This window comes from Lissotriton helveticus, chromosome 11 (genome assembly GCF_964261635.1).
Source record: "Lissotriton helveticus chromosome 11, aLisHel1.1, whole genome shotgun sequence".
Classification (NCBI taxonomy): Eukaryota; Metazoa; Chordata; class Amphibia; order Caudata; family Salamandridae; genus Lissotriton; species Lissotriton helveticus.
The window spans coordinates 1,084,354,633-1,084,374,601 of NC_136072.1; the positions used below are offsets into that span (position 1 = coordinate 1,084,354,633).

The following is a 19,969-nucleotide window of genomic DNA, read 5'->3' on the forward strand; positions in this document are numbered from 1 at the left end:
CGGAACCCATTAAAGGATTAGTGTTGAATTAGTATAGTGAAATGTGAAAGTAATTTGAGTGGTGAAGGATATGTTAGTTGGTTATTTGGATTGTGAAGGGTAGCAAAGGGGTAGAAGAGGGACAGAGGTATATATATATATATATATATATATACAATCAGGATACTGGATCTATGCACAGGAATTAATCAAAAAGGTCTGTAATGCCTTTCAGAAACCGACATGATTTTGCGTGAGCCCAGCGTGAAAGGTAAGAGTGGTCCATGCCCTGGGGGCTACGAGCAAAATCACCCGCATGTTCTGTACATGTGAATAAGAGGGATTCATAAATGCGAGAAGTAGAAGACCTCTGGTTTCTAGCTGGACACTGGGGCAGTGCTACACCTCTGTTGTTTGCAGGTGAGTGTATTGTTTTATTCCATGTGGCCACTTAGCACAGTAAAACCCTTGGATATGATGAGTGTACATTTATCAGTTAATTAACAATTGCTGTGGTCTGAGGTCACCAGAAGTGCTGGGAACCGGCAGTAGAAGTTGCTGCAGTCAGTGACAATTACCACTTGAAGTTCAGTGGTCAGTGTAAACTACCAGTGGCAGTTGCTGTAGTCAGTTAAAATTCCCAGTGAAAGTTGCTGCAGTCTGTGAAAATTACCAGTGAAATTTGCTGCAGTCTGTTAAAATTACCCGTGAAAATTGCTGCAATCTGTTAAAATTACCAGTGAAAATTGCTGCACTCTGCGAAAATTACCACTAGAAATTCAATGATCAGTGATAACTACTAGTGAAAGTTGCTGCAGTTAATGAAAATTACTAGTGAAAGTTGTTGCTGTCAGTGACGATTATCGGTGGAAGTTATTGCGGTCAGTGAGAATTACCAATGGAAGTTGCACTGGTCTGTAATAAATAGAAGTGGAAGGTGTCCATGGTCAGGGTAACTAACTAGCAGTGGATTGTCCTGTTCCCTCAGAAACAGTGATAGAAAATGGCCCGGACAGTAATAACTAGTGGTGTTTGTTACCTTGGTGAGTGAAAAGCAGCAGTGAAAGTTGGGTTTGCCAGTGGTAGTAAGTGGTGTATGTTTTACCATTTAGGGACAACCAGCAGTGAAAGCTTTCTGCCAGTGTTAGCAGTAGAAGTTGCCCAGCCATAAACACAGCTCATCAGTGATAACCCGTGTTGCTACACAGTAATAAGTGTGGCTCAATGGTTAGAGCGGCAGACCCTGATGCAGTAGTCTGGCCGGGACCAGGGTTCAATTCCCGCCTTGGCGGGTCTCGGGCTCAATTTCCTCGGACCTGATAATTCTCGCTTCGGTGCCTGTTCTAATCATGAGTCCCACTCTGCACCTCTGGGCAATAGCTTGCTTAATCTCTACAACGGCCCCAACAACGCTGAGGATGCCTGACTTCACCTTGGGGGTGCCCAGGAGTGGGCTCCTCACAGGGAAAGGCCAGGAAGGGTTCCTTGGTGGTATTCGTACAAGTGCCGAGATGCCTACGGGTAGTCGTGCGCTATACAAGTGCGTAATCATTTCATTTCATTTCATAATAGCCGCCTGTGTCATTAAGCACCAGAGGTCGAAGATGCCCAGTCAGTGACATCAACACTGTATGCTCACCTCGTTTGCAACACATAACATATTCCCCCACAAAAACCCATTCATCGAGTCAATTGGATTAGTTAGGATTTTGTATTTAGATAAGTGTTTAGTGTTGTATACAGGGTCTCTGTAGAGGCTAATTCAAAACCCAGGAGACAGAAGAAAGAAAGCACGGGAGTATGAAACAGAGGCTGGTTTAGATACACAGGGAAGGAGAAAAGAGAAAATGTTGTACACCTGGAGTCAGTGGAGTGTGGTGGTGGTAGAGGGAAAGAAAAGGAGAGTGTGAGAGAATTGAACGGGGAATAGGATAGGGTTAAAAATAGAGAACCAGGAGAAATAGGTCGGAGGGTCCAAAGTACAGTAAAAGGAGAGAGAGTGGGTAGAAAAAAAGAAAGAGAGAGAGAGACAAAGAGGTCGAAAAGGAGAGAGAGTTACACAGGAAAGGACTCTTCCTTAGTTGTCTTATCAAGGAAGCGCCATTGGGAGCCAAATCATTTTTTTTGTAAATAATAATTATGGCTCCCAGTTATCTGCTTTTACAAATATTTACACTTAAGGACTGACAACACAATGTAGTTTCCGTCTGTATTTCCTTTTAAAAGTGGAAATGTACAGCAAGTAGGTTTTGTTCAGAGTGACCCTCTACTCTTCCAGTTGACACACTTAGGCTAATATTGGTACATATTGGCACCAAAAGGGAGCTTAAGAAAAGCGGGATGAGAATCCTTACATAGTTGTATTTGTGCACCAATGCTTGCAATACAATGCAAAAGTTTTAAAGTGAGTGTATCGTTGTACAGTGAAGCTTAGTATTCTAAAGCCTTACATGTACCAAAAAAAGTGTGTATTATTATTGGTTAAATAATAAAATTAGCGTGGAAACATACCAGTTAAAACTTTTATTTTACTGAACGCAAAATACTGATAAATGGCGACAAGGTGAACAGAAAATCAATATGGATACATACACCTGGAGTTGTTAAAAAATAGACACAGTAAAACCGTAAACCCTAATCATAATTCACTTGACATCAAAACACCCTCAAGCAAAAGGTTCTCACCGTTTTGGAGTCCAGCTCGTGTCTTGATTGGGCGAGAACCTTGTCCACTCCGGCCTGGTCCATGAACGTAACAAAGCCAAAACCCCTGTGTCCGTCACAATATGTGCCAAAGAAGTGAGAGAAAAAAGGAGAATGTTAGGTAATTGATGGGCACAATACATACAACAATGATCTGGGATACATCTTCAGGCTCACCTGGATCTCTTTGTAAGGGGATCTCGCATTACAAGACACTCCTTCACTTCACCGTACTGCCCAAAGTACTCCCGCAGGCCTTCTGTAACCAAAAGACAGACATCAGACCCACTATAATAGACAATCATGGCTGAACCAAACAACTCTCTTCTTAACCAGAAGCTCAGTAGGTGAGTCCTTTAAGAGTTCTGACTGGTCGTACATGAAAGATCAGACAGCAGTTCTTTACAGTACAGGTAGTTAGGGAGGGTGAAAAAGCTTTTGTGTGATAGTGAAAACAATTTTACACAAGAGAAGGCAAGGCAGGGAAATATGGAAAAGGCAGTTACATGCAGGAGACTACCTGAAGGAAACAAAAATTAAGTGAACATTTGCTTTTCAAAGAAGAGGAGAATTAAACAAGACCTTAACACTGGAACACACAACATATATATAAAAGAGAGAATGGCTATATGGCTTTGCAAAACAAATACACATTGCTAAGCTTGGTTAGCAAGAAGAAAGTGGTTTGTAAACACAGTCAAGAACTCAAAACAGAGGGCCAGATTTAGAGGTTTGGCAGGTGGAGTACAATCAGTTAGTGCGAAGGAGGACATTACCTACTCCAGCCTGACGGAATATTGCCTGCCATTTTTAGAGATGACCACTGGCCTAGCAATCATCTCTGTAAAACGAAGGGAAGCACCATCACATCGGTATGGTGGATAACTCTCGCCAGTTTTGACGCCATGCAAGCATTTAGCGTTATTTTGTTTTTAAAAAACAAAAAGCTAATGACCACCACCACACCCTGGGAGTTTTCTCCCAGGGAGTGGAGTTATTATTGTTCTTTTTCTGAAACTCACTGCCAGATTTTCCTGTAGGTGACGGACACAAAAACAAAAAGACATTACATTGTCCACCTAAATAGAGTGGGAGGAGCAATTTCCTCCTTTCAGTGGCCCCGTCAGAAGTATTCTGTTGATGAAGCCAACAATGGGCTCAGTCGATGGAATACTTAAGGTCCAACCGTCTCTAAATGGCACAGGTGGATCGAGGGTGTGGTGGGCCTGGTACCCCGCCGCCTTTGCCTTGGAGTACCGTGTCCGCCAATCAGTTAATCATGCCCATAGTATTTTGGTGACATGGCGAGATATGATTACCAAATTATAGTGTACTTCAAAGTTGGGAAGGAGAAAGAACACTGAGAGCTCTAAGGATATTTTCTGTATGGGTGGAGAAGAAAACCTCTGAAATGGGGATGGAATGTCAGTACCACAAAAGTGTGGAGTGAGTAAAGATTGGGTTAAGGAAATAAAAATCGAGCTGACCGTGGAGAAAGAAAACCCGTCAAGAATTGGAACGAGGACGAGAGCTAGGTCTTTAGGTTTAAGGAAAGAATGAGAAAAAGAAAAGTACACAAATGGGTTCCTGGTCCACCTTTCTCCTCCAGTAACTCACCTTGCGTGGTCTGCCAGCTCAAGCCACCGATAAACATCTTACTGTTGGAGAAACAAGAAGAAACCAACTAATCAAGAAGAAGCAATAAATAGAAAAATGCTGAAATCTACAGACATTGCCACAACACGCAATGAGATCATCACCACCATATACTTTTTAAAAATACATTTACAAATAAACTGAATTGCTACTGAATGACAATGATCATTAAAAAAATAAACCACATTGTTATGAATCAACAAAACGTCTTACACTACCCAACCACTGATTAAAGTAGTTCTACAGAACACTTGAAACAACTGTCCGCAAAATTCTCAAGGTAACACTAATTATCTGCTGCATCATTCCTAATAAAGGATGGTCACAACAACTGAAAGATTGCAACTACCAAGATGCACTTGCAGGCACCTACAAAATGAAATCCTTCAGCCACAAAGAGATATTCATTTTAGAAAAAGACAACTGCATGCCACCAGACCATATGCTAGCAAAATGCAATTCCAATAGAAAAAAATCATCCGCCTTCCAGGAGACATGTAAAGATAACCATTCACTAAAAATGCTGCACCCAAACCCAGCAAGTTACCAAAGCTATCCACTTGAATAGGGACTATTAGCATGAATGTGCATTATAGATCTGAATATGTGTGCATGATGATGGAGAAGGGGTTTCAACGTTACTGGTGTCATGGGGCAGCCCACCAAATAAGCAATGTTTTGTCCTGTTCTACTCCCTATGATAAGACAAATACACTCAACAGAAAGAAGCAGAGAACCGGAAACAAAGAACTCTTCCGAAAAATTTCACTCACTACCAAAGGTACACCACGAAATTCTTAGTGGCGTGCAACGTGAAGGTCCTATGCTATTTTGCTTCCTGATCTGAAGCGGGGATGTAATGTGAAAATACATCTTTTCATTTAGGCACAGGAAAGTGTGAGGCACAGAATATATATACCTACAATTTTAAATATATTTTTTTATTTTCCACCCAATTAAAAATACTCTTATCAGGAATTAACATTTTTTACTCCATAAGAAATCATTATACACATACATTTCTAAATTAGGGCGTAGACCACTCCAAATGCAAAACCTGAACCATAGCGTTGCAAGGGGATCACGTCTGTCTCAGAAGCTTCTTACAAGTTCTGTAGACCTTCAACTACATTAACAGACAACATAACCCAATCTCTGGGGACAGTTTGGTTTTCCTGATATCACAGGTCTTCCCCTCCTGAGAGCTGTTTGCTCCCCCGTTGTAACTGAGACTAGCATCAGACCATCAGTGCTTATGTAGATTCTCCATGAAATTTACAAGAAATGTTTTCTTCCAGCAAGGCAGCTGACCCTTTGTGGGATACAGTACGTCAGCCAAATCCTTGTGGTGCTGCACATGGCCATCTAGTGCTTGGTCATTCTGTTGGCTTCAAACCCTCATTTATCAGAGTACCAAGCCTTTTCTTCCCTCGCAACAGCAACTCCAAGAGATCACGGCTGACTGGTGGTGAGGTGAGGTAGAACAAAGATGAGAGGAGTTATTCGGGCTTATTTGCTCTTTTTCAAATAGTAAAACAATTCACGCTAGTGCACAAGAAGGCTACAAATTGTAACGTGGTCGACTCCTTTTACTCCTCATCATTTTGACAGAATGGATCCCACTTGTTTGGTAAATAATTACATCATTATTCAAGAGAGTGATCAATTAGTGGCGAAAAAGAACCCTTTCTTAATTAGAGCTGTGAAGTATCTTTAGAGTGACATAATCCTTCCTCACACCTCCACATGAGTTATTTCTTTCCAGGTCTTCATTTTCTCCCTTGCTCCCCAACTTCGGACCTCTTTCTCTCTCCACCACCTTGACTCAGAGATCTTATATGCTTTTCAAGAAGCCTTCAACCAACCTAAAGCGGTACATGAAAATCCAAAATGACACAAACAGTGTAATGTACCAATAGGCATATATGCCACCAATGAGACTATACACTAAAAGACATCAACTCCTAACACAATTCTATCTTTCTATGCATGCCTGTATGCATCAGTATTTATATAGTGCAAAGAAGAGCTGACCATGTGTAGAAGTCAAAATATATGATTCAGTATCATTTACAATGAGGAGCTCTATTCAAGGGTGACGATTCCTATCATTTATTTAGAGGTTTAATGTTTTCTACTGATACACTAAATGGCTTTGGGCATACATTTACGAAAACACACCCTACTGAAGGGCATTCCACACAAATGAATGGGACCCTTAGACTTTGCCACTTGAGGCCTTTCAGTAGTTACTTGGGAGTGTTCCAGGGGTCACCTTTGCGAGATCATCCCCTTCCATTTCCCACTCTGCTCACTGCCACTCTCAGGATACCTTTTTGTTTCAGCATTTGGGCATGGCTTCCTTATTGTGTTTCTGAAGCTGTCTTAAGGCAGCTTGGTAATAACCACCACATCAAGTGCCACGCAACGAGAAAGAGAAACAGCTGCAACCAGAATGTGAATCAACCAACACAAACATCAACACCACAACTTAATAGTTTCCTACCACCAATAACCATATCCTTCAGCCAATAATAATACTATCTAAAAAAAATAGCAACACCAAACACAAAGACAATCCATGACAAAATAACCATAAACACCAAAAGAGACATCTACCAATGAAATATCTCTGTGAGATTAAAGAGATGATTAGCCTCTCAAAAACCACAAATGAGAATGTCCTCCAAGAAAACATTGTGGTGTGGTATCGTAAGATATTGCACATCAACCTAAAAGACAAGTTTACCAAAATATGCCCCTTTCATTCCAGCCAAAAAGTCTATCACCTACAAAATATTACTTTTTACACTAATGACATACTCAGCTATTAAATGCAAACGCATCACTCACAGACTGCTGTATTAAAAGACATATCTCCAAACAAAAACCGAAATCAGCCTCCAGACAGTTATTTATGTTTACCAAAATGTACCACTACCTGAAAACTACAGAAGTCAAATTCACCAAACATGAAGGACACTTTACCCCAAGAGACTTCATATCCATCCCCCTGAACAAAAGTAGTTTGTTTGTATCAAGAGACGCTTCACCTAGGAATTCCTTCAGACTACTTTGCAGAGCAAACACTTTTTTCGTTTTCTGGTGGCCTGCAAAGAATTGGCCACTTAAGACTCAGTGTTGACCGTGGTCATGGTTGTATTTTACGGCTTCAGTGTTTTCTATAAGCATCCAACATTATCATTAGGATCCGCTACAGATCCCACTCAGGTTCAGGTGCTGCTTAGGCTTTAGTAACTTTACGGACGAAAATCCATAGTCAGCTGACAGAAAGGCTACTAGGAGGGAAGGGAGATCGCTGTGAAAATAATCCTTAACAATGTATAAATAATCAAGGAGTCAGTCGCTGGATTCAGTAAAAGTAGTCAGGATGCCTGCATTATAGTACTTGGTGATCGTAGCCACTATTTGGAAACTCTGAATGTCAACTCGGATCTGAAAAGGTCCCAATGTTCACAGTCTAGGGACAGTGCAGGCTCAGGGTAGTTACACAAAGTGCTTACCCTGGCCTTTCTCGGAATTTCCTGATTTTCAGTCGTGTCAGCTGGTCATTCAGCAGAGAACATGCATATTAGGCTTTCTCTACTGCTTCTTGATCCAGTAAATCAAAGTGTTTTTATCAGAAAGCTAGTCAACACAGGTGGATCCAGGACGTTAAACATTCAAGAACCCCCCCCCCCTGACTCCAAAGCGAAAGTAAATAGGATATGTCATGAACAAACTGATTTTTTTGCCGGCTGAAGGTTGGCTAATCTGTGGCGCAAAGACCCACTGATCAATCCAAGGCTTCCGGCCTGCTCTTTTAGAGGAATGCCCTTAATTAAGTTGTAATCTATCTATGCTCAGGTAGGATTCACCTTGGTATTCTGGTTTTAATGTCCTGTGTATTTGGCGATTAGGACATTTAACTAGGGATCCTTTGACCTGAAGAATGCCCCAGACCGGTATAGGCTAAACATTAGGGCAGAAACATATTGGCTTAGGAAGACGGTTTGAGCCTGTGTCCTCAAATACCATCTCATTCTTATTTTTTAGATATACCGGAGGTCCCCATTATTAAAGGTGATATACTGGGGAACCACAAGGTATTTTTTGTTTATCTGGATCCCGCAATTTGTCCAGTAGATCTTTATCTAAGAACTCCTTCCTTCAATCAAGTCCACCAGATGGTTCAGTCTACCCTGGTGGCATTGTCCTACCAGGGTGGGGAGAGGTTACTGATGATAAAGCATGACACAAATTGTGTGGAACGCTTCCTCATCCTAAAGAATGTTCTTCCCACTACAGTCCCCTAACAGTATTCCTGTGACGTCCAAATTGGCCTGGACTTGTATTCCCAAATATAGAAACAGTCTGTCTTTTTACTGTTTGAGCTACCGTACTCTATTGTGATGCAGGAGTAAAAATCTTAGTTCCCTTACAAACTTCAATTTATCTTATTGGTAAATTCTACTCGACGTTTTGAACCAGTCATAGCAACAGGAGTCAAACTTGCTGAGATACCATGAAACTCTACCAGGCTGTTTTCTTGGACTTGTCCGGAACATAAAGGGACAGTGTATCCATTAACTTACTTCTCTTACGGTTGTAACCCAGAACACTAGAGTCCCTTTCAAAAAGCGCATTAAGTGAATTCCATGGAATTCTGAGCCGAGTTTTGGCCACGTAGATTAACATTGATTGGTGTTTGTTGTCACATCTCAGTAACTGCAAGAGTGTGACTCTTCTAGGTTTTCGGTATCGTACTCTTTGTTACCCTATGAGTACATGAAAATGAATACTTTTTGTAAAGGAATATTTCCAAGTGGATAGTGATCTTTACAATGAATGACAGCTTTTGTGTAATGTTGAATCAGAAACCTAACCCCACTGTAATGCAGATGAGTAAGCTGTGACTGCTTGTCCACAGCGAGCACTGGATAGTCAAGGAACTTAATAGAGTGTTGGCTAACCTTTGAAAGCTACTGGACAAGGTGCCTTCAGAAGAGAATTACAGTGATAGCGATGCTGTCCAGCACTCTACATCTGCTTCAGAGCCATGGGAAAACCCGACAGTAACAGAGCTATTTATAACAATCTGTTTAATACCCAGTCAAAAACTCCAATTAGCTAAACACTCATATAAACTAAACAAATTACTACCTACAGCAATATAGAGTATTAGCCATTTAAAGATTATCGCTATTACCTAAATAGGATGTCTTACCACCATATGGAATCCCTATGCAGAATGAGGTTGGTCAATATCTGCCAAAAATCATACCAACCCGGACATCCTTCAGGATCCAAATAGGATCCTATCTACCAAAGATATTTACCCTACTGCACCCCCACATAGATTGTCACAAACTATAAGGCATGCTCTTTTTGTCAAGACTACAGCAATGTCCTTAAGCCACGCATCACCTAAACACTTTGAAACACCAATGAAGAAGTATTCCACATGTAAACCAACCACTATTCATAAACCTAGGCGGTCAGCCATCTTTTCTAATTTGAACAACCCAACAACTTAAGAATATCAGCATCACGAAAGTTGAAAAAAAGGCCCTGAATCCCTATCTACAAAAGCAAAACGTTTTCTACAGTTCCATGCCCAAACCAACAAATAGAAAATCCTTTGCCACCTAAAATTCTATCACAGACAAAGAGATAGAGAATTATCAAATGGTGGCTACAAACACAGAACGAAAGGAGTTACTACTCAAAAGATATCAGTTTGATATCCAATTGGCCACTATAGGTCAATTGACTTTGCAGTCAGCAATATAAATTATTCTTCTACGACTCAAATGAAACAACATTTCTCCTAAAACATATATTATATATATATATATATATATATATATATATATATATATATATATATATGTTTGTAAAGATTCTACAATGAAAGTTACATTTATAAATTAAAAAAGGTTCCAACTTAAACTTTACTTCCAACCACTTAAAAACCTAATGAAAAGCTATTTGCACACCTCTTCTCTCTAGCACAAAAAAAAGATATTCTATGAAAACCAAAATGACTCCTAGCAACAGTGGTGCCATTGCACAACTTAGTCACCAGCCAGTGAGGCACCACACGCTAAAGACAGTAAGTTATGACCTAAACTGCACCAAAAAAGGTCTAGGGTACACTGACCAAACAACACAATTAGAAAATATTTACCTAGTCTTTAAAACAAGAAATAGAAATATAATTGAGAACCACATTCAGTATGCTGAATTGCTCACCCACTCAATTCATCTTGCAGTTCATGCGGTGGCGGCAACAGAGCGGAACCATCAAAAAGCAATCTCTGCTGTGGTTAGAATATTTTAAGCACTGTTGTCGGTCTCACAACAGGAGCCAAGAAAAAACATGAAAATCAGTGGCATGGCTGATGAGGCACAAATATAGTTTCATAGAAGTTGATGGCCGGTAGCTTTTGGTTCCAAACATTATCCTAGCTAATTCTGCTATGTATACAAAATTATACCCAGTTTGAAAACACGTATCCTAGTGAAATGTGCTACCTATAAAGCATCCTCACATCTCTCAATAGGCAGCGGCAAAACAGAAAGGCAAAACCTAAAATCCAGTAATCTAAAAGGAATTAGAATAGCACTCAAAGTAAAAAGTACAAAAAAGACGTACACCGCGCTCCAAAACCCAGTGATAAATGAAAGGGAGCCTACACACCAAAAGAACAGACTGTCACAAATTAAGAGATTTACCACTTTGCGCAAATTCTTTAAAGAAAAATTAATTCGCAAACCACCAAAAAGTCTGATGATGAATTAAAGAGAACGAGCACAGTAATTAAAAATACAGTCACAATCTAAACTACATCCAGATATCACTAAACGGGAAACCACAAAATAAAACGGTATTCACAAAACACCCTGAGCGGAAGTAACAAACTATGGCAAACTAGCCTAGCTCTGTGTCGAAAAGATTAAGGGCCATTTGTGCAAAACTTGTTCAAAACTTATACTGAGACTGCAAACGGCCCAATTCGTGAAACTGGGCAGTTTGCTACCACAAAAAATGTTTTGGGAAGTACAAAAGGCGCATTGCAATTCGGTACAGAATCGCAATTTGGATTTGCAATTCAGTATTTGTAAGAGGGACGTGTTTAAGGCGTACCTTAATAATACAGAATCACAGTGGTATCTATGAATGTTTTCTGACCAAATTACGGTCGCAAAACATTTATCTTTTACAGACACCTCAAGGGTAGTGGTAACCATTCGCAAATGGGAAGAGGCCCCAATGGCACCACTTCCCCGTCATGAATGTTGAAACAAATTATTTTTAAGGGCAGGCAGTTCCAAACTTTACAAAGTTTTTTTTTTTTTGTACGCTTCCAGTTTGTGTTTAAAGAAAACAGGCTGCATTTTTTAAATTGTTTTATTAAAAAGCAATCACAGACATGGTGGTCGGCTGACCTCAGCAGGGCACCATCCCTGTGATGGCAGCAATTACTAATGGGTTGCAAATTGCGATCTACCTCATTAATATTCATGAGGTAGGTCAATTGCGGCCCCATTAGGAATCACTAAATACAAATAAAAGAGTTTCATACATTTGGGATAGCGATTTTCTAACTCTGATTCGGAGTGAATCGCAATTAGGAAATCGCTATCCCTAAAATATGTACATATGGCCCATAGGCTCTTAAGTATCAGCGTATTTATATAGACATATATGTCAGGCCCATAGTCATTATACTTCAATAAATCAGTGTCCAGCTAAAACAATCAAAGACTAAAAGGCATCCACACATCTGTTATCCAGACAAACACCGCAAAAAACAAAGACCTTCCTACATCTCCCAAAGATAGCCAGACACTGAATAGGATCTGCACACCACTAACAAATGAAAGGCCATCTACTGGAAACGATACTGTCAAACCAACCACCCAAACAGTGCTAAATCAAAGGCATTTCTTACTCCACAAAGAGGCAATCACATCACCTAAAGAGGCAAGAATATAAATTCTGACTATTCAAAACTAAAGATAGTTAGCCCCAGCAGAGTAAACTCTATGCTAAGCAGCAAGACAACCCTCAAACAATGTGGAGCACACAATTACTAAATTAAAATAAAAACAGGTCCCAACTACAACTTTGCTGCCCACCCAAGTAGTCTGTATGAAACCTGAAAATATGCCTTACCCACCCCTTCAGAAAATCCTCCAACAGCCAGAACTAGTCAAGCCCATCTGAAAGGGATTCTCAGAATGAGCTCTGCATGCATGCACAAAATACCTGGATGGCCAAAGGACACAATCACTGACTAAGATATGTTCATGCAAAAACTAAAGAGAAACCATAACGCATAACTCACCATGCCACACATAAGACACCTGAATCGTTCACCAAGCAAAAGATACACCTATACCGACGATGAACCAATACACCAAACAGAATGTTGTTACCACTTACACCATCAGTGAAACAAGACACCACACATAACATAACTCCAAGACCTGCAGACCAACTTAAGAGTTCAAAAAACGTAACTAGCATTCGGATTAGAAGTTATATGCAGGATGCAGCACCAAAGGGATGCTAATCAAAATAAAACTTCTCCCTTCCAGCTACCAAGTACAGAGATGGCTGACACACGAATGCCACAACCTAGTGTCTTAGGCTCACTGCAGTCAATACGTTCAGTGCAAGATTTCGGAAACAAACCACTTCCATGACAAACTCAGGATCACCAGTGACAAGACCCTGCTACCTCAATGTTCTACCTAAATCAGTTTGTTATACCTGAGGATCGAAGTTGCATTGCCAGGCAGCCCCATTACAGCCATCGACTGCCTTTTTGTCCCATGAGTTTGGGAACGACAAAGTATTGCACTGGTTCATTGGTGTCATATGTGTTGACTTTCTTTGTTGTGTTAATTGCCAAACCAATTAATTTTATTATTCAATAACATCCCTCGAATTAGGAGCCAAATGTATTCTCACCACAAAGACCGTTCTTCCGATGTAGCCAGAAAAATGATATCTCAACCTGCATATTTTAATGTGGCGTAAAAAATAAGGGGTGGCTGGGTTCTATTTGCAAACACTAAGCTAGTTATTTACTGTTTTATGGCCACAAGCCATTAGATTTGTGCTCAAAAAGGGAAGATCAGCCACCCAGTGGCCCTCAGTAAAACAAAGTCCAAGACTTAAGAGATTTCCTTTGAGCACTCAAATATTTTTTTCACAGAGCAACATTCACACTGTCTTGTTTTTGATTCTTCTGCATTTTCTTCGTGCCACGACTTTCCATACGTACACTAGCCAACCAACAAGTTTCGCCTGTGGATTTGTAGCTATTGACTTCTTCAGGATATTTCGAATTATCATGTAGTATGAATACTTGGTTTGTCAGGATATAACCAAATACAGAATATCAATCAATAGTAGAAGCACAATTTGGGGTCACTGTAAACTATTGGGGAAATAGTGTCCTGGTTGTTGAACGGACTGTGCTCCGTACACAATGTTTATTCGTGTGCGGCATCTACCCTAAAGATGTTGATGGTTACAAATCCATAGATGAAACACATGGCTAATGTACTTACGGTGAATCGTGGCACAAATTAAATATATAACAATCGGAATAAAGGCTTTTTGAATGTTGTTCTGTGAAGAAATTATTTGAGTGCTTAAAGGAAATCTTTCATATGTTAATGGGACATTGGCAAAATATATCTGTGCATTCTTCCTCCCTTAACATATTCAGATAATTTGGACGTGATATTCTTTCCACATACATTTGCTCTCGGACCTTCACTTGCTCACTGTTCATTTGACTGTGCTGTATTTTCTAGTTTTTCACAGAGCTCATCGCTAGCAATCGAAATACCCCCTCCCGCCTATAAATGGCAAACAAATAATGACCCACAATCATCAAAAGTTCCATCAAAATAATCCTGAATCTTAAAAAAATATTAACTTCCCACACAAACCATTGAGACAGACACCAACTAAAAGACAAAGCCTGTAGAGCTAACAGAGAAGAAAGTACATCTAACGGACTAAACAGCTCCTACAGTCACCATTCAAAGTATATTTGGAAACAACCCAGAAAGACAGAAACTAACTAAAAGATATACTATCAGAAATGACAGCCACTAACTAATGGATACATGCAAACTACCTAGACACCCCGATAATATGCTATCCCAATATGTGGATGAGCCCAACATTAGAAGAGGGCGGTATTTTTTCTAATGTAGGAAACTAAACCTACTTTTTGAGATCAAAAACTTACTTTAGCACCAGGCATGGGTCTACTTCAAAAGGGAGTGCGGCTGCACCCTATGCAGGTTTCTAGGCCGATCACTGCAATGCAACCCAAAGAGACAACACTTAAACAAAAACAAAAAAACTTAGCTGCTCTAGTACTAAATACAGCTACCATCTAAATAACATCCACACTTTACCCAGTTAGAAAGTAGAGTCCCCACAGCATGAAAGAAGGATCAGCGCGCTGAAATCCAACAAAAGAGATCTACATGTAACCTACAGGTTTGAACCCCAGAAGGATCCACTGAGCCCTTTTCCTCTGAATATCAATAAAAGAACAGTGGACATTTTGTTCGGCGGTGTTAAAAGGCAACACAGTATTACTAAATCAGGTGGTTAGATATTGAAAATGTGCCACTCCAACCAAGGACACTGTCACGAACAGGACCACATCAACTTGAGATAACAGGGCAAAATATATATTTACAACACCTGCAGAACAAGTAATCAACCATGCCAATATATCAACCCCCAAACCTACCTTCATCTAGCTCCACCAATCAACACGTAAAAAAAAATTGAGAACGACCAAAACTCACAACCATCTAAAAATGTAAGAAACTTTCACAATGGCATCCTTGGATCACCCAAAGAAAAAACAACCAGATGTAAAATACAGCACATACAATGTGAAGTCAGTCCAAAAGACACCTAGATTTCACCTGAAATGCCCACCAACTAAAAATGTCCGCATTCCCTGCAATACGACAGACCTCTGCCAAATAAGCAACAGTGCAGAAAGAAATTAAAAAGTATACCAGGTAAGCACAAGTTTTACTGTTAATTTATGGCACTGACTTGTTGAAAGTAGACCTAAGATAATTCTCGCCCATTCTAGTCCCAATGTACAAACTAAGCCGTCCCTACAACTCCAACAAAAATAAAGGGATTGCCCTAATAAAGTTGCAAGCCCTTTTAACGAGGGCACAGTAAACGTTAAATTCAACTTTATTTTGTGGTTCTCTGACAAAAGAAGATCATCTTTACGTGGAGTAAATTGTGAACTCATTTATTGTAATAGGATTAACCTCTATGATTTTAATTATTTAAATGCATAATTCCTAAAAGAATTTTTACATTGCGACAGTACAATAAAAAAATATATAGTTCCAGCCTAAAAAAAGAACAACCACCAAATAAACTCCATACACATAACAACCAATTAAGGATATCGCTGTAGCAAAAGAGAGGAACAATTATGGGCAAACCTCCCCAAGGCCCTTTCAAAAAGTAAACTACTACGAAAGAAGCGGCGTTAATTGGCTTACAAAAATGTATGCACTCGATGGACACGAAAGAAATCACTATTGTGCACTTCTCCTAAAATAAGGACTTCACTCACACCCCACAGTTTTAAGAAGGGTCAAACAGAATCCACATGCAAATAAAGTGAATTATGCCATAATATGGTAATGACCGTCACTCGTAAAACCTAGAGTCTCATCACTCAAAGACAATCACTGACGAAAGCAGAATACATCACCACCGAGGAGTGATTAACGAGGCCACCACTAAACTCAATCACCACATTCGAAACAGCACAGGAACACGTGCCAAAAATGCACTGCATCACACGAGGGGCTAAAATACAAGCACTTCTTCATCTACCCTATCTACACCTCTGGGTTCCCAGCCCAAGAAAGCAGGCCTTTGCCATCAGGCAAGACTCTAATCATCTCAAATCTGGGACATCTGTCTCAATATAACCCACTAATCACCCACTCTACAGGATCAACAAGCGCTGGCTCGCCTCGCCACACTACAGTAACCAAGAGAGAATCCACTAGCGACTTTACAGGCCAACCCCAGGAGGCTCTGCTGACATCTCTAGAACACCAAAAAAACCTGCAGTGGAAGTAGGACCACTCAACACCCTAACACACAACACTTGAACTCAGCACTATTTACACCAAACTATGGAAGCCACATTCCCATCCTTTAAACCCACCACAGTGGATTGTAATCCTACAGTTCCTGACTGGGACTCGGCCACCACACTACAAACACCATTGAAAAGGAACATTCTCCGCTGTGTACTCCAAAGCAGGGAAAAAACTACAGCAGAAAGGCACTGCCCAACACTTATCTGGGTTCAGGAACATTATGTCCACCATCTCACAATGCAAGCTATTTAGACTGCATTCACAGCCCAATACAAGGCAGCACAGGTCATTATTAATTGTCAAACCAACATTCAGTCAACTCACTGATTCAAAATGGAACCCAATCCGGCATTAGTGCGTTGTTTTTAGGAGCAATACTTCTTTCTCTGGTGCTCTGACCACATCCACAACTTCAAACTTTAGTAAGACTCTACCCACCAGCCTGCCAAACAACTGAAGTGTAAACATATACATTAATCTGCCAATGAGACGCCTTTGCGCCTCCCTTTACTACTCTACAATTCATTCTAGTAAGGCTACACTCACCGCGTGACCACCCAACCTAGTGCAGGGCGCTTCAACCCATCAACCAACCGAGTACAGCACCCACCAACCAAAACAACGATCCCCGCTTACTACTCTACAACCCATCCCAGTGCGCCACTGCCACTGTCCCAAAATTGAAGCCACCGTGAGCCCACTCACAACTCCAAAAATTCAACTTAGCAAGCTCAGCTGTACAATCCAAAACCGAGGCCCACACTCACTAAAGAATAACCCAATCTCTACTTCACAGCCCACCCCAGTGGGACCTCAACTGCAGCTCTGCACTGCAACCAAAGGAGGCTCCACTCACACATTACAATCAACCCAGCTAAGAACCAGCCACCCACCCTATCCCAAGAAGGTCATACTCAATACAACAAGAGCTGTGAGACCCTGCTCACCATCGTAGGGCTACCATCGCTACTTTACAGCAGGGTACCACCACTGACCAGTGCACTCTGAAGTGCAGAACAACAAACCCAGACTCACCCCTTCGGCAACAAAAACATGCACTCATCCTTTTCTCTTCTGCAGCACCTGACTTGGTTACTACCATTAGCAACAAAAAACACTGCACTGCTTAGACTACTGTGGTGGGATCCAAGTGTACAGTGACCCTGGACCTCAAAAATGGGATCCAAGTGCACGGTGACCCTGGACCCCAAAGATGGGATCCAAGTTGCACGGTGACCCTGGACCTCAAAGATGGGATCCAAGTGCACGGTGACCCTGGACCTCAAAGATGGGATCCAAGTGCAGGGTGACCCTGGTCCCCAAAGATGGGATCCAAGTGCACGGTGACCCTGGACCCCAAAGATGGGATCCAAGTGCACGGTGACCCTGGTCCCCAAAGATGGGATCCAAGTGCACGGTGACCCTGGACCTCAAAGATGGGATCCAAGTGCACGGTGACCCTGGACCCCAAAGATGGGATCCAAGTGCACGGTGACCCTGGACCCCAAAGATGGGATCCAAGTGCACGGTGACCCTGGACCCCAAAGATGGGATCCAAGTGCACGGTGACCCTGGTCCCCAAAGATGGGATCCAAGTGCACGGTGACCCTGGACCTCAAAGATGGGATCCAAGTGCAGGGTGACCCTGGTCCCCAAAGATGGGATCCAAGTGCACGGTGACCCTGGACCCCAAAGATGTAGGATCTTGAAGGAGCGGTCCATGGATCGCAGCCTCTTTGATTTTGGGTGACTGACTCCCGACCGCTAGCATCCTCCACCGAAGTGGGCACGCGCTTGACACTCAAGGATGCTGGGATCCCGGAGTCCCGATCTCCGGCGGATTCGTGCTGGAGTGCGCCTATGGACAGGGATCACCGATCTACAGATCCCGGAGCTCGAAACGAAGACCATGAAGGTCAGAATCCGCCCTTGGATGCTACAGCTAAAAGTAACTGGATCCGGAGCTCGGAGTGGCGGAGTTCGAAGTCTTTGGATCACGGAGCTCGTGGTCCCCGGATCCTGGATGGAGTTCAGCGCCTCGGGATCCCGGAGCTCGGATGCTCGGGATCCTGGAGCTCAGAGTCCTTGGGATCCTGGAGGTCAGGCTCGGAATTCTGATGCTCCGTCCTGTGTGCATCCCGGAGCCGCGAGCCCCGGGCACCTTGAGAGAGGGGAACCTGCAGGCTGGACAGGTCCGAGGACCCGGATTCTGGAGCTCGGGGTCTAGGGACAACAGGGCGACCAGTCGCCAATCCCGGAGCTCTAAATCACCCTGGAGAATCCTGGATCTCAGAATACCGAAAGCTGCAGCTCAGAGTCCGGGGATCGAGTGGCTCTAATCCCCTGGAGCGATGCGACCCGCGACCCCCGAGCGGAGATGCTCCAGATCGGGATCACGTAACCCTGATTCAGTGGATCCCGGGTCTGGAGTCCCGGAATCCTGGATTCGTGAGTCCACGGATCCGGGAGCTCTGACTGCCGGGATCCTGGAACGATGGGTTCCCGGAGTTGCGAGTGCCCGCACCCCGGCGCTCCGGGGAGTTCTCCCGGGCTCCCTTCCCCGCGGCACGGGCCGCCCCTCTCACCAGGGATCGTGCGCGGAGTCCGGGGGCGAGAGGCCGGACTGGCTGCCGTCTGTCTCCATTCGGGTCTCTGGTGCGTCCCTGCGGGCAGCGAGCGGCGGCTCACACGGGGCAGAGCAGAGGAGCAGGCAGAGAGGCGGGCTGCCGAGCATCAGTCCTCCCACCGCCCTCCTCCCGCCGCCGGCTGCCCTCCGGCCCCTCCTCGTCCTATCCCCGGCCCTGCCCCCGAGAGCCCGCCCGGCCGCCTCCTCCTCCCGGCCGTCCCAGGCCTGGCCATCTCCGCCCACCCTGCCCGCCCCCTTCCCTTTCAGGGCGGCTGCCTGGGTCCGCCCAGGGCGCCCGCCCCTCTATGGCTCCGCCCGGGCTGTATATACTGACTCGGAGCCGGAGTAACCCGACGAAGAAGAGGGGGTCCAGGACACCGACTCCCGGGGGGCCACAGGGATGCGCACGGAAAAAGAGCGGGAAAAGCATCACGAAAGAGAAGGGAGAAAAGAGGGACGGGAACCTTAACAACCTGCGGGGACAACAGAGAGGAAAGGGAGACATACTGAGAGAAAAGGGAACGCACTGCCACAGAAACAGAGTTTCATGTGAGGGAAAGAGACTGTGTTGTGCGCAAAGACAAGCACACGATGAGGAGCGAAGGTATATAAACTATAAGAGAGACAGAATTGAACAGCGAGGAACAGTCATTTAACTGCGACTGAACTTGGGCTAAATTAAGTAACCTGTCAGGAAACAGATTTGTGAGATAAACCAATATGCCGCGAGGCAGAAAGGGAATACACTAGAAGAGATGGAGAATTTAGTAATATGAGGCAAAAAAGGACAAACTAGGACAAAGAGAT

At 42.9% G+C, this 19,969-nt stretch overlaps 1 protein-coding gene across 7 annotated transcripts in view; it reads right to left on the reverse strand.

Moving 5' to 3' along the window:
- MSI1 (musashi RNA binding protein 1) overlaps nt 1-19,298 on the reverse strand; it is a 174,134-nt gene extending 154,836 nt beyond the window's left edge. For 2 of the 7 annotated variants that reach the window (XM_078667675.1, XM_078667674.1), the window contains exons 1-4: nt 19,122-19,272; nt 4,300-4,340; nt 2,860-2,941; nt 2,665-2,749 (exon numbers count right to left, since the gene is read on the reverse strand). In XM_078667675.1, coding sequence (XP_078523801.1) covers nt 2,665-2,749; nt 2,860-2,941; nt 4,300-4,340; nt 19,122-19,270 — 357 coding nt within the window. In that variant the 5' untranslated portion in view covers nt 19,271-19,272. Of the gene's footprint in view, nt 1-2,664; nt 2,750-2,859; nt 2,942-4,299; nt 4,341-14,618; nt 14,690-19,121 lie in introns of all 7 variants that reach the window. The other 5 variants (XM_078667678.1, XM_078667677.1, XM_078667676.1 and 2 more) reach the window with 5 other exon arrangements.
- Nucleotides 19,299-19,969: the final 671 nt, after the last annotated feature.